This window comes from Microtus ochrogaster, chromosome 18 (assembly GCF_000317375.1).
Source record: "Microtus ochrogaster isolate Prairie Vole_2 chromosome 18, MicOch1.0, whole genome shotgun sequence".
NCBI lineage: Eukaryota > Metazoa > Chordata > Mammalia > Rodentia > Cricetidae > Microtus > Microtus ochrogaster.
The window spans coordinates 24554015-24568889 of record NC_022020.1 but is presented as its reverse complement, the minus strand read 5'-3'; the positions used below and the strand labels follow the sequence as shown (position 1 = coordinate 24568889).

Genomic DNA, 14875 nt, shown 5'->3' with positions numbered 1-14875 from the left:
TCTCCTCTTTCCCCACCATTTTGTCTTTCTTCCCCATCTCTAAGCAACTCTCAAAATTTGTCCTGGGTGAGCATGTCCCAACTGCATCTTCTTCTGTAGAAAGAAGCCTGGAAGAGTAAGGCAGGAGACAGGCTGTAGAGCCCTTGGTACCTGCGGATCCCACTTGTGTTATCTAGGGGAAATAAGGGTCTCCCCAGATCCCAGTGCCGGCCTCAGATCTGGCTGTTCTTCCTGTCCCGGTGACCCCCAGTGGCCAGTCCTGCCCTGAGAACTGCTTGTGCCATTTTAACCCATTCAAATCTCTATGGAAGGTAGGGACTTCAGCAAGGACGCCACCATGGGAATGGCTCAATGGAGAAGGTGAGGGTGGCACCAGCAGGAACTCCAAGGAGCTCAGAGCCCCACTATCCAGGCAGTACTCGGGATAAGTGTGAATGAGGCCACCAGGAAGTCCCCGTGGGTCTTCTGGGCGATCCTCCTGCATGCTTGGAGAGCAACACAAACGTGATGAGCAAAACTCTGGCCATATCTTAAGAAGGAACAGGAAGGGGGTCTGGTCAACAACTTGGATTTCTCAAAACAGCCAGTGCCAAGGGTCCCAGACTAGGTGCCAAAGCTGCCCCATTCCCATGGCCTCTGGACAAAGGCCACCAAAGTATTGCTAGTTCAGAAAGAGGGTTTCGACCTCCCGATAGAACTCCAGGTTCTCCTGCCTCTGACTACGCAGGCCAGATCTTGACCTTTCTAAGAATATGACCCTGGAGAAGAGGCTGGGACTTTTAAAGAGCCCTCTACAGCTGATAGGGTCCCAGTGTCCCTGTCTCCTCCCACTCTCCCATGGGACAAGAGAGCTTGATGGCACTGCCAGACGGAACTGTGGGCCTGGCCCCAGCTGGCCTCCTCACTGACTTCCTCCATGGTCCCACCCTTCACCTGCTGTCACCCCCTCTCCACCCTCCTTCCTCCTGAACCCCTCAGGGAAGTTCCAAGAGCAACAAAAGGTTCTCCAGGGAAGTTCAAGGCCTGGCCTTGGCTTCTAAGAGGCAGCCATAACCGCAGTTCAGGCCCAGGGAAACATCCCAGCCTTACAAAAGCTCTGAGCTCTTTGGAACAGACTATCAAGACTCACAAAGTTCCCAGCATGCCTCACAGAGATGTCCCAGCCCTGACTCCCCTTCCCCTCTACCACACCAGGCCTTCCTCTTCCCTAACCCTTGGACCCCTGACCCTCCAAAGAATCCAGCATTGTCACTGAAGTTAGCCCTGGCTGCAGGCAGGGAAGGCTCTGCACCCCAAGACAGGCACAAGGACACCTACTTTGGTAGGTCCCCAGAACCTAGGTTCCAGGATGGAGTGCAGTGTAAGAAAGGGAAGGAGAAGATGATGGCTCCCAGGGGAACCTACCAACACGACTGTGCCCCCAGGAGCCAGGGAATAGGCCCTGCTACATTTGAAGGAGCAGGGAGAGGCATCCGAGCCTTAATGAACACGAGGGTGCCCTGTTTTCTCCCCCACCCAGGCCAACTGGGTCTCAAATGTGATAATGGCACCCAGAGCCACTACTTCCATCTTTGTCCCTCTGGGTCAGCCCCAGTCAAGGCTCCATAACCCACTTCCCTGAACCCCTTTGTCACATGCAAGGGACATCCCTGGCTGGGCCTGCAGTCTTGGAGCTGTGCTGGAGAAGGGCAGGGGGGAGGGGGCCGGGCAGAGCCCAGAGGCCATTCTGAGGGTGGGGAACTGGGTGGGAAGGGGGGCAGGCCTCTTGGGGTTTCTGATATCACCTGGATGGAGAACAAAGGAAAGACTTTAGGAAACGGGACTCACGTCTACCATTTGTGCTGTTTGTTTACTTTTTATTTTGATTTTTTTGCATTTCCGCTTAGCTTGGATAATGAAACTACACTGGTCAGTTTCATTCCAGTTTCTATAAAACTCAGTTTTCCTTCCTGGTTTTCTTACACTTGTTGCTGTGTATTGGTTCAGAGCCCCCCAGGGAGTGTTGGAAAGCAGGCAGGCACACTCCGTAACCCTCTTGTTTTTTCTGGAAGTCAGTGCCAAAAGAAACAATGTCACTGATATTGAATTTTGTTTTCAAAAAGAAAACTTAAGGGGACTTGAAAATGGGGGTCTAAGTCAAGGTGACTGTCCCGTCTGGGCCAGACAGGGACCTCCACACTTCCTCTTGCCGTTTTCTCCTCTTCTCTCCGTGTGTTTGTTGAGCACAGTTGGTGCGTGACTCTTGGGGACTGGTTCAGGGGATGATGACAGAACAAGACTCTCTTTCCAGCCCTGTGCACATACCAGTGGCATGCCTCCCTCTCCCATCAGCTCATCTCCCCCTCCCCGGCTTCCCCACCCCATCCCACCCCATCTGCCTGCTCATCCTCACCACATCTCCACCTGCCCTCGTGAGCTCCGAGACCCTGGCTCCCTCCAGCGCCTGGGGCACGGCCTCATCCTTCATCCTTCCTTCCCCAGGTGAGGGCAGCACACATGGCATTATCCCCAGGCTACCAAAAGGAGAAACTGAGGCCCGGGAGGTGGGTGGGGAACGGGGACAGCAGAGGTCCTGACCTCTCTGCCACCCCAGATGCAGCCCATGGGCTCTCCTCTCTGCCCTTTTCTCGCCCCTGCTCTTCTCCAGCCCCGGGTTCAGACCTTCTCAGAGCCAGAGCTGATGCCTGTAGGAAGGTCTAGGAAGGCTTGGCCTGCCGCCCCTTCCAGCCCACCCCGTTTCCCTGAACTTCACAGGGTCATCCCTGTTTGAGTGGGAGCCACTAGCCAGTCACCAGCCAGCCACTCGCACCCAGTACAGACTCCTACCATGCTGATAAAGGGAAGCAGCTGGCTCCTGCTACCCTGGTCTGGCTGCAGGGCAGGAAGGTCAAAAGCCCTGCTCACACCTAGAACCTTCTCTAAAGCTTGAGTCTCCACACACAGAACTACAGAGAGGAGTAGGAGTATCCAGGAACCCCTAAGGGAGCTAGTGCCCCCAAATGACAGCACTATCAGTCCTTCCCCACCCTGACCACCCTATCCCCCAAGGCCTTTTCTTTATCCAGCAAGGAGGAGCACCCATCTCACAGACAGGTGCAAGGCTAGCACCAGAACATTGCACAAATACCATAGCACATTCGTGTTGTGGACCAGTCAATGGTGCCACCTGGAATTGTGCAGACAGTCAGACTAGTCCAGGCTGAGTATGGGACAGGGACACAGGGGTGTGTTTATAGTTATCACTGGTCTCCAGGACTCATGGGACAGCAGCCCTGATGTCAAATAAGTTCCTCTTTGTCCCTTTCTGCCCCTGTACCCCACTGTTCTTGCACACACACACACACACACACACACACACACACACACACATTTGTATACACTGATTTCCCTGGCAGACAATGAACACAGTCAACTCTAGTCCTTTTCTGTTACTTTGTAGAATCCAAGAGTCACTTTGGCAACTTCTGGGTCTCTATCCTTTATTCCCAAAGGTGATTCCGTTTGAAAAAGAATCACTTAGCCCGCTTCTAATCCCATTCCCCACACAGTAGGCCCAGGAGCAAGGGAAGCAGAGCTGAGCCTGGCTGTGGTCAGTTGGGAAGCCTCAGCCACTTCCTCCATCTTCCTGGGCTAAAATGACTCGGGACAAGTGTCAGGGATCAGAGGGATGGAAGAGGGGCTCCTCCCCTAAGCTACCCTATTCAACAGGGTAAACGTGCATTGCTGTTGCCCAGCCCTCATAGTTGGACTTCCCAGGCAGACCTCCAAGTGACCAGGCACATGGGCACCCATGCTCCATCACTACAATGTCCAGCTCTCCCTCCTTCCCCAACCCGGGGAGATACCACAGGCCCAAAGACAGTCTGGCTTTGTGTCCGCCTGCCACTCCCATTCCCCATTCCTCCAGATCAGAGGCCACAGAGTTGTCATGATTATCTGTCATAGCCAATGGCTAGCATCTACCCTAAGGCCAAGGGCCCTCTTGTTAGGTGCAGTAGGAGACTAAGACATAGAATCCTCGCCTCCTGAGGAAGTCTAGGCTGACTAAGGTTGCACAGTAACCTGGTACTGAGGGGTTACTGCTGATGGAGTCTCCCTAGCTCCTAGGGGAATGCAGAGCAGGGCCACAGAGACCTGTTTCTGAAGAGAGACATGCACAAGGGTCAGTACAGCCCTGTCTGTGGGTTTCTCCCTAGGTAACTGGCCTTCCTGGGGTTCAGGAGAGAGTACAGGACTGGGCATGTCTCCTAGAAATCTATGAAACTGGGACTTGCTTAAGGGGAGAGGTGGCAGCCAGAGAACAGAAGGAAGTGTACCTTGCAGGCATGACAAGGTCAGGAAGAAGGGGGTGGATGGGTGGTGTCTTGAAGTGGCAAGGAAGGCAAGCTGCAAGGAGATCTAGGCCAAAGCCAGGCCACAGTGGAAGAACAGGTCTCAAGGAAAGGGCAGGCGAGCCCCAGCTAGCTTCTAGCCAGCTGCTGTACAGAACAGACCTCCAGGGTCCCCCCGTTAGGTTAGGCTGCTCCGACCTCCCCCCACACCAGGTATCTGGAAGGTAGCCTTGGTACACTGGCAATCGCACCTCTCTCCAGCTTCCTTTCCCCACATCTACTGCTTTAAGGCAACTTCTCCAAACTGTGCCCTGCAAGGGTTCCCCTAAAAAGTGCCTTCTGTTCCAGGCCAGCCAGAGCTATAGCACTAGACCCTGTCTCCAAATACATAAACAAAGCTTCCTTGGTCAAATAAGTTTGTAGAGTTCAGTTATTATCTCCTACAAAGCTTTTCATGACCCTTCCTATGCTAACAGAGACTACAGGAGCCCTGGGGGATGGATTTCCCACACATATTGGCACACACATCCCTCTTTGAGAGAACAGATCAAATACCTCCTAAGTCCCTTTGGTCATGAGCACACAGTGTGAGAACAGCCTAGCAGAATTCTACTTTGAGTTTTCTGGGAGCTGTTCCATAGAGGAGGAAACCTGCCCAGAGTCCCAGAGAGGATCCTTCAGCAGAGCCTCAAGGAGTGACACCAGGAATTTGTATCCCATAAGTCTGGCTGCCTGGCACCCTGAGGCTACAGTTCTGGCTTCCTGGGGCACCAGGCAGGTAAGAAGGAAAATTCCCTAACCAGTAGGACAGTTAGTTAGTCAATAACCCCCCCCACCTTCCCCCACCCAACTTCCCTAACTCATCCTCCTCCCTGCCCCACCCCACCCACCCCATCCCCAACAGAGCCACATGGATTAGAGCGTTTGTTAGAGAGGACAGAGCCCTCCACCCAGCCCCTGACTCCAGCCCCTTCAGCTACGAGTGTGACCCCAAGTGCCTGACTTGGTTTTCTCATTCATCACTGCGCACTTTGATTTCTAACCTTAGCCTCGTGGATGATGCCAGTTTGTTCTGTGATTTTTCCCCTTTTCCTTCTCCAGATGTCCAAACGGATTCTTCGGACAGAGATGTTTGGAGAAACTGCCTTTGCGATTGTACATGCCAGATCCTAAGCAAAGTATGTTTGAAGATACAAACACAAGTCCCCGCTCCTTAGAAAGCGCCGGGTGCAGTCCCCAGTGCAGGGCGTAGGGTCAGGGGTGTTGGTTGTTTTGATCTCCGGCTGTTATGTTTTGTTTCTCTTTTCTTTTTTGTACTTTGGTTTGTTAGTTCTTTTGTTTTGTTTTTGTTTTGCTTTGTTTTTCATTTTTTGGCCTAATCCTTGGGTTTAAAGTTCAGGGCTACAGGTAAGGGGCAGAGCGACAAGGCCAGGACAAATGGTAACCGTGGCGAGGAACCTAGCTGGCATTGGCAGGAGCCTGTGCCGGGGTGTTGCAATGCCTGTGTCTTGCTATCCTGGCTCTCTCTTTCTGGTTTTCTTTCTTTTGGTAGGTGTCCTGTGGGATACACCGGGGCCAGGTGTCAGCAGTTCGCAATGGTCAACTTCTCCAGTATGTTTCTTTCTTCTATTTCTTTTCTTCCCTGGTGACTGGTAGTCTCCCCATGTGGGAGGGATGGGGACCTTACTTATCAAGACTTGGAGGGAACAGGGGTGTCCTGAGCTCCTCTCAGTCCTCAGTGCTTACCAGTAGCCTCTGCAGAGGAGACGATACACCCCTGTCTCCCCGCCCAGCCCCATAAGTCACCTGTATCACCTGAGAGTTGTAAAGCTGAACTCTCTGCAGCAGCAGGGCCATGTCCAGGCCTCTCCTCTCTTCTGGGATCAGGCAGCCTGCCAGATGGGGGAAGAGGCATTTGCAGGGCCCTCCCTTACCTCTGGTGCCAGGCTGCTGATGGGCCAGGCAGTGAGTGTGTGCATGTTTCTACGGGTAGGCTTGAGAGATTAGAAAAGGTTTCAAACGCCTGTCTTCTGGTCTGGCCAAAATGGTTGGGGTTCTAGGACCAAGGCCGAGGGCAGAGTGGAAGAGAGCAGCCCTAGCAATGGTTCCCATGGATGCGAGAGACATTTGTATGGTTACAGGAGGAAGTGAACTGGGGGCTGCCGCAGATGCTAACGGACTCAAGGGGAATCTGGTGACTCTTCCCAAAACCTGTCTAGTCTGAACACTATCCAGGATCCCATCTCCTTTCTTTCTTCCACACCGGGAGAAATCTGGCTAGAATAGTGGCTTGTTTTCCTTGGCTCCCAGGAGCAGTTCCTTCAGGCACCACCGGGGGAGGGGGGTGGATGGAGCAATTCGCCTCTGGAGAGTTCCAGACTTGGTTTGGATCCCTGTGGTCTGTTGGCCTTCAAGACCAGAGCCATGTTACCCATCCTATTCTGCAGAGCAGACTAGTACCCTCTTTTTAGGGAGGACATCTAGGTCCTGCAAACAGTAAGGAACCAGAGAACCCAGATGACATTTGAGTGTTGTGAAGGAAAACTCCATAAAAATACCAAAAGGGAAACCCAGGAGCTACTAGGCAGCATGTCAGAAAAAGAGTTTTAGAGTTCAGGTCTCATGGTGGAAAAGCAAAGCTCACAATTGTCCTCAGACCCCAGACAAAGCCCAGGCATCTATCTACTGCCTTTAGAAGGAACATTTGGGCCCCAGAAGGTGAGGGCTATTGACCCAGAGAGTCACCTCTGTCTATAACATGAGACAGGCAGTGTTCTCTTCAGACCCTCTAGTCACAGGGCACGGGGAAGAGGGGATAAAGACAGAATGTGTGAGCAAGACGTATAGACCAAAAAAACTCGCTAAAACTCAAGCTCTGGGAGAATTTCAAAATCAGATACAGCCCATGTGGAGAGCTCTGGGGCAGGGGAAGAGACTTCTAAGGCTCCAGGAGAAGCCAGAGCAGACAGGCAAGGGTGGGCCTGCTGAGAGAGGCACGGGGGGGGGGGGCAGTTCCTTTCTGCCCTTGGCTAAGAGCCTCTACAGCTTGGGAAATTGTTCTGGACAGCAGTCCCAGCCAGCCCTAGCTCAGAGAGCAGCAGAGCCTCCAGATCGTGGGCTACTATGCAAAGCCCCTTAGCCAGCTACATCATGTCAGCCTAGCCTATATCTTCTGAGGAGGTCAACAGGACCCTCAGATCCCAAAAGAAAGCCTGCAGCTGCAGTCCCCAGCTTCCTGCCTGTATCATCAGTACCACAAAGGTGCCTTTATGTGGAAGATTCCTGTTCTTCAAACACGTTCCCTGAAGGCCTTTATGATGCTTTAGTTCATAATGAGCACAAAGACATCCACCATCCTGTGCTCCCTGAAGCCCTCAGCTGCCCATCCAGAAGGACTGGTACCTAGATCCCTAGTCCTGGGCCTTATTTAAGTGTTCTGGATTTGTTCTCTCGTCTCTAGACTGAGGATAGCGACATCTAGGCCTGGATGGCAGCATTGAGAATGAAATTAACTGATGCACTTGAGGGGCTCATCCGAGAGCCTGCCTTTATCACCTGAGGGCACTGTAGTATCCCTCCCAGCTATAGGTGGTGGGGAGGAGGGCAGGAAGAGGATGCCTCCTTGCATTGCTGAGCAAAGCGTCTGACCCTGCCACCTACCCAGACCACCTCAAAACCAGGCAAGATTTTGACCCCAGTAGCACTTTCACCCCAATAGCACTTTGAAGCTTCTCCCACTCCAGGCCGCGCCCTCCTGAAAGGGAAAGCTGGCCCATCTGTATCCCACATGTGTATGACCACACACTCACACGCATGCAAACACAGGAGCACATGCTCACATCAGCACATACATACTGTCTCCTCCTCCAGGCACCTTATGACTGCCATTGGTAATGTCCGAGACAATAAATTCGCATATTTCCTAAGAAGCTTGGCCCTGGTGGAAATCTGACATCCAATTTACTGGTCAATATGAACATTTCTGGCCTGAGGCTCGGTGGTACCACACCATCCTGGCTGAGTGCCATGCAAAAAAAAAACACGATTAGGTGATTGCTCTCCTAACTGCAACAGACACAACTGTAGATCCCTCAGCGCCTGCCCTTGACCTAGTGACTGGCCAAACTTTCAGTGGCTTCACCAATCATGCCAGCCGCCACTGGCTCACCTTACCATGACACCAGGGAGCTGCTGTTGACACAGTTTGGTTCCCAGAGCAGTGACCTGGAAGAACGTTCTAAGAGGGCTTTGAGAGACTTGCTTGCTTCTCCAGGTGGCCATCATCCTCAGGAATAGTCAGGCAAGGCTGAGCAGGAATAGCCATAGCTTAGACCCGTGATCCCTTTTCAGTCACCCTCCTGATTTCCTGCATCACCTTGAGAAAGTACCATGGCACTACAGGGTACCGGCTGCCCCTTAGACTTCACCAACTTTGTCTGAAAGTGAGCTGAGGACCAGCACTTGGAACCTGCTGAAACTGGTCTGCTGTCCCTCGGGTAAGCATGGCAGGACATCTGTAACATGCTCCCAAGTGCCTCCAAGTCCTAGGCTCCAGGATGAGAACCTCTCTGTGACCCTTTGATCCAGCCAAAGAGGACCCTGAGCTGCAATTAGGGCTCCAAGCAGTCAGGGCAAAACTGAAAAGAAGCCAAATCCTCAACACCTCCCCAGCTTCAGAGTGGCAGAAATGCAGAGGGCTTGTGTTTGAAGTGCTGGGATCGGCACTTCCTTGATGTGGCCTCAGCACAGAACTGGTTGGGTCAAAACCCCAGAATCTTCCTCAAGATTCTTGGGATCAGGACCTTCTTGGTCTTTGGCTCAGAGCCACCCACACTCCTGCTCTTTTCCAAATACAGAACCCTCTAGAATCCCTTTCAGAACGCACAAAGAAGTAGTGCAGATAATGCTCAGGGTGCCCTTCTTCCACAGAGGAGAAGCCCAGTGTCAGGCCTGGGTGACTGATGTGGAAGTCAGTGAGGGAGTGTGCCCAGGCAGGTGTGAGCAGGGGCCCTGGCATACACGTGTCTTAACCTCCTGTTGGCTAGGCCTGCTCACATCTGCCTCTGTATACCGGCACTTTGAAGAGAACACATCCACATAGCAAGTTAGAGACCCAGGTCTGTAGAACAGGACAGGCTGTGCCTGAAAAAGCAAGGCAAGTCTTTAAAACGTCACCAAGATTTCTGGGCCCCCACCCAGATCTCCTCCCATTGGACTGAATGGTTCTGAAGCACAGCCAGGTTTTCAGACCTTCCAGGATCCCATGGCAAGGCCTAATCCCCTCATCATAGCTGAGACACTGAGATCAAATAGGTTGGCCATCTCTCAGAGTCACGGACAATGGTGACTGTGACGGCCAGCGCTGACCCTTATTTAACCTCTCAATGTTGTAAGCATCCACCTTTCAAGGGCTTGAACTCACACATTCAGGTAATGACCTCACTTCCAACACTGTAATTTGTCCATAGTGTAAGAAGTGTGCGTGCTCCACAGATGAACTCACTCTTTCTGTGCTCTCAGTTGGAGATGCTCTCCTGAGTAGTGAGAAGGGTTTGGGTACCACAGCCCACTCCTGGGAGCCCAGGTATATGGGATATCAAATGGAGCAATGACTTGCTTCTTGGGGTCTTCCCTATCCCCATTCTTCTCCCCTATGACATCAAAGCTCTGCACTCAGACTGCCAGGAGCTCTGCCAGGCCAGCTATGGGCTCGTCCAGAGACATGACACATTCATTTTGAACAGATGAAAAGGACCCCCAAGAATGAGATAGGGGTAAGGGCAAACTGACTTCAGGAGGGCCTGAGGATGCTGAAGGGTTGGTCCTCTGCTCCTAGGGGACTTTGCCAACTGACTCTTGCACCTATGCCTTCTCACCAGGTACTAACTCCACTGCTCACCTCCAGGGACCCTTCCCTGCCTGTCAGTTCTAACATGGCCTCTCTCTTGCCTTCTTGGGGCTCTCAGGGACTAGGGACCAGGGAAGGAGCTCAGGAGGCCAGGAGGGGGCACTACTAACCTGCTTTCATCTCACAGGCTGCCTGCCCAGCGTCTGAAGAGTTCTGACCAACGTTTTCTCTCTCTCTCTCCCACCCGCCCCTCCTCTCATTCTCTCCCCTGCCCCCGCACTCTCTTCTGCACTGCCAGAGCACCTTGGATTTGAGTTAAAGGGTATGGCACCTGATCATCGCTCTGCATCATCTGCACAGCTCCTCCCCACCCCGCCGCCTCTGATGCCAGGATCGCGGAACTTTAAGCTTCCTTTCCTCCCAAATGGAAAGGGGGCGATTCCGAAAATTTCCCTGGCCTCACCAAGATGCCCTAGCATAAATGTGTTGATTTAGAGCCAGATAAGAAAATCTCATGAAGAGCAGGGTACCCTGCAGTTCAAACTGTGCCTGGTGCCCAGTTAGCACCCGCTGCAGGGGAGGAACCTGCAGGGACTAGCCCTCCCAAGCAGTACAGCCTATCAGCAATCACACCAGACATGGCTACTCAAAGGGTCTGTAGACAGAAGAAACCTGGTTTGGGGAGCTATGCAGAGAGGCAACTTTTTCCATCTCACACTGGTCCTCTTTCCTTGCTAAATCCATTTCCACTGCTTCATGTTCTCTACACCAGGCTAGAAGCTGACAGCGTCCCATTTGCTCCTGTCCCTGCTTTGTGGTCTGTCTGCCCCATGCTCTGCCATCTGCTTGAGGCTTTCAGTTCTCTGTGACTGCCCCTCCAGTGGCATGTAGTGTGTATGTGTATCTGTGGGCAAGGCCACCTACCCTCCTTTTCCCTACCACCCTCCCCAGAAACTTCCATGTAACTCCCTACATCCCCCACAGTCACACACTGCCCTTTGGCCTCTAGAATACTACCTGTGTGGACGAGACTTTGAGGAGGAACATTTTAAGCTTTCTGGCTTGGTCTTCAGCCTAGGCCCAAGTGTCCTGGGATGTCACAGCAGCAGACACGCAGGGCTCAGGAGTGGTGGGAATGCTCTAGTAGTAGTGATGGGGACACCAGAGACAACAGATACGAACAGGCAGCCCTGCGGAGGTCTTAGCTCCCCAAGCACCTGTCGGTTGCTCTCAGTGGAAGGCAAAGTCTGTATGTGAGTGTCTGTCTGGGTCTCGGGGAGGAGGGTGGAGGCTGGGTACACAGGAATGAATCTGCAGGTATGTGTGGATGGATTCTGTTGGGATGGGAGAATGGTGATGTCTGGCTAGCAGTGTCTCAGGACAGGCCTGGGGATACAGAAAGGCTGTGGAATGTCTGTATTAAGCCCAGAGTATTTGGTGTTGAAACTGTCAGCAGGAGGAGGTGTAGGTGTGTGTCTGTCTGGGGCCAGGGAGTGGGGATGCACTCACTCATTTAACCAAAAAGCTCCACTCAACACCAGACCTTACCACATATAACATCCCTACCCTCCTGGAACTGCATTCAGAGGAGACAGCAACAAATGGGAAACACTGTTGACAACTGACACAGAAAAAATAAATAATAAAAGAAAGTGAGCTCCGGGTTTGGCTAGGCTGCAGTAGAGAACTACTGTAACTTACGATCAAGAAAAGGTGTGTCCTACATGGTCCCATCTGGCAGCCAGCCCTCCAAACACCTGGGGAAGAGTGGTGAAGGCGGGGACACAGTACATGTAGGCTTGCGTTACTCAGTGGACAGAGATGCTGCAGCTGACTCCAAGCACAACAGACCACAGACAAGATCCAAAAGGAATGTGAAACTAGGTAATCGGGGGCCTTGAAAATACAGGAAGCCCTTGATTTTTATGCTTGCAATGAGCAGCCATCGTGTTTCTAAGCAACAGCAGACTAGAATGAGCTGCGTTACTGCTGGTACCTGCGGAGCATGGGGATGAGCCAGGGTTAGAAGCGCAAGCAGAAAGGCCTGCCAGAAGATGGCCATCTCTAGTTGAGGGGGGCCCCCTCCTGGACTACAGAGGCAGTAGTGAAAATGCTCACTGGTCAGATCTATGCCTCACTTCAAAAGCAATGCTGAGATGACTTTTGGATGGACCAGGGAGGTGGGAAGAGAGGGAGGGGCACGTAGAGAAGCCTTGCTAATGATATGGGCAGGCAGGTGTGGAGAAATCTAGGCTACTGGGGTTCGACTGACCGTAGTTTGGCTGGTCATGGCTCATAAATATTGAGCTGAGAAGCAGGGAGAATCAGGGCAGGAGACGGAAATGGGGAATGCATACCCATAGGACTGAAAGTATGTCTAGATGGTGCCAAGAAAGAGTGGAGGAAAGAAAGAGGCCTGGGAGTCTTGGTTCGTTTGGCATGGGTTAAGAGAAAGAAGCAGCCATTGCAGAAAAGTCAGGCCACCAAGGAGCAGTTCACCACCAAAGTTCCGGGGCACCAGGCCAAGTGCCAGGGCTTGATAATGTGGAAGCTGTTTTGTTTTGTTTCGAGACAGGGTTTCTCTATGTAGCTATGGAGCCTGTCTTGAAACGCATTCTGTAGACCAGGCTGGCCTCGAACTCACAGAGATCCGCCTGCCTCTGCCTCCCGAGTATTGGGATTAAAGGTGTGTGCCACCACAGTCCAGCCAGTGGAAGCTGTCTACAACCATGAGCAGAGTGGTCTCCAAGAAGTGATGGAGACATTGACTGGGGAGGCCTGGTAGATTCACAGAGTAAAGCTCAGTGGGCAGAGATTGGTTAAACTCTGGCTGAATGTAACTCAGTGTGCTTGGGCATGCATGTATACCCATTTCTGTAGCATGTGGTCAGTTGTGTGTGCAGATTCACATGTATGAGCGTCTGTGACTCCAGGAGCCATAGCTTAGATATGTGAGTGTCTGGAAGGTTTGTAGCTCTGAGGTTGCTGGTGTACACAGGAGGTAACATAAATCTGAGAGATCAGAGACAATTCTCAGAGCTCTGCCAATCATGGAGGGCCTGCCTCTACTTATCACTGGTCTGGTAGCAGAGAAGGTGGCAGTACCAGCCAGCAGGTCTGAGTAAGGTGGGCTCGCTGAGATATGGCCTGGGCTGTAGCCAGTGCCGTTGCCTTTTCCTTGTCTTCCTCCTGGCTTTCTCTGTTTTAGAGGGGTAGGGGTGGCCATACCAGGCACAGAGGGAAGGCGAACAGTTTGGCTCAGCCTCACCTAGCTCGTTAGTGAAGGTGGGGCCTGTTCCTTGTGCACACAACATCCCTGCATGCTAGGTGGGGCTGTGCTGTCCCTGGTAGGCCTCTCCAGCAGACAACAAGGTCCAGTGAGCCAAGGCACTACCCTGACCAGACTGTAGGAATGGAGAAAGGCCTTTCTTTCCATACCCCCTCTAGGCCCAATATGCTGTGTTCCTGCTTCTGGCCCTAGCACCCCTCCTAAATCTGGGCCTGATGTCCTATCACCACCCCTTCTTAGGGAATCGGGGTGCCTGAGCAAGGCCTTTGCCCTGGGCCTCTGTTCATTGCCATGAGGAACAACCAACCCTCTGCTGGGCCGCCATGAGCAGTGCAGGGGTGCTGGTCAAGGTGTTGCCTCCCCTCTACTGTGGCCTTGGAACTTCACCCCTCCTCCATCCCCTCCTCCATCCCCTCCTCCATCCCCTCCTCCATCCCCTGCATTTCCCACTCATGTGCACTGGGCAGATATGGGGCTTGGGGAGGGGTGACCAGGTGTAGGGGGAATCTGAGGGGAGTCAAGGAAAAGGGATGGCAGGAGGGGCCAGAGCCTGTGCTGAGGGCGCCCACAGCTTGGGAATAGGGAGGTCATATACAAGCATCTCCATGGGCTCTGTTCCTGCTCTGCCCCTGCAGAGGCTGAGGAGCTGTACCAGAAGAGAGTCCTGACAATTACTGGCATCTGTGTGGCTCTGCTGGTCGTGGGCATCGTCTGTGTGGTCGCCTACTGCAAGACCAAGTGAGTGTTACATGCTCAAGCCGAGAACAGGCCAAGCCAGGGGGTAGCCTCCAATATGTTTTTGTGAGAACAGAACTTTTCCCCTGTACCTACTTTGCCCAGCCTACAGCTTCCTGTTCCCAGTAGTCTCAGGGCCTCTGTGGCTGTAGCTCTACGGGACAGACACAGGGAAAGTCTTGGTTCAAATCCAGCTCTCCTTTTGGATGCTCAACTTACTAAACCTGGATGGAGGTGGGCGGTCCTTGGACTTCCCACAGGTCAGGGAATCCTGAGGGCTCTTCAAGCTGATGAGGAAAAGGGACTTGATCGGGGGAGGGGGAGGGAAATGGGAGGCGGTGGCGGGGAGGAGGCAGAAATCCTCAATAAATAAATAAATTAAAAAAATTAAAAAAATAAAAATAAAAAAAAAACAAATCCAGCTCTCCTATCTCCCACAGGACCTGGAGCAATTGGGCTATCTCAGGGCAGGTCAGGGCAGCAGCTGGGAAAGCTGGGAAGTGCAGAAGAGGGCAAACTGAAAGATAAGCCAGAGAGGGCAGCCCAGACCGCTCAGAGCAGAAAGGCAGGATCAGAAAGAGTGGGTAGAAACCAAAGATATCTGGGATTCAGGTGCCTCCATAAAACCTTGATGTGAGACTTCAGGTGGTGTGGAGCCAACGAAGGCTTGGG

General features: G+C 52.6%; 1 protein-coding gene across 3 annotated transcripts in view; it reads left to right on the top strand.

Moving 5' to 3' along the window:
- Positions 1-14875, top strand: part of Nrg2 (neuregulin 2) — a 185854-nt gene that overhangs the window by 161495 nt on the left and 9484 nt on the right. The window contains exons 5-7 of one of the 3 annotated variants that reach the window (XM_026783449.1): positions 5884-5942; positions 10478-10501; positions 14104-14206. In XM_026783449.1, coding sequence (XP_026639250.1) covers positions 5884-5942; positions 10478-10501; positions 14104-14206 — 186 coding nt within the window. Of the gene's footprint in view, positions 1-5432; positions 5510-5883; positions 5943-10477; positions 10502-14103; positions 14207-14875 lie in introns of all 3 variants that reach the window. The other 2 variants (XM_026783450.1, XM_013349395.2) reach the window with 2 other exon arrangements.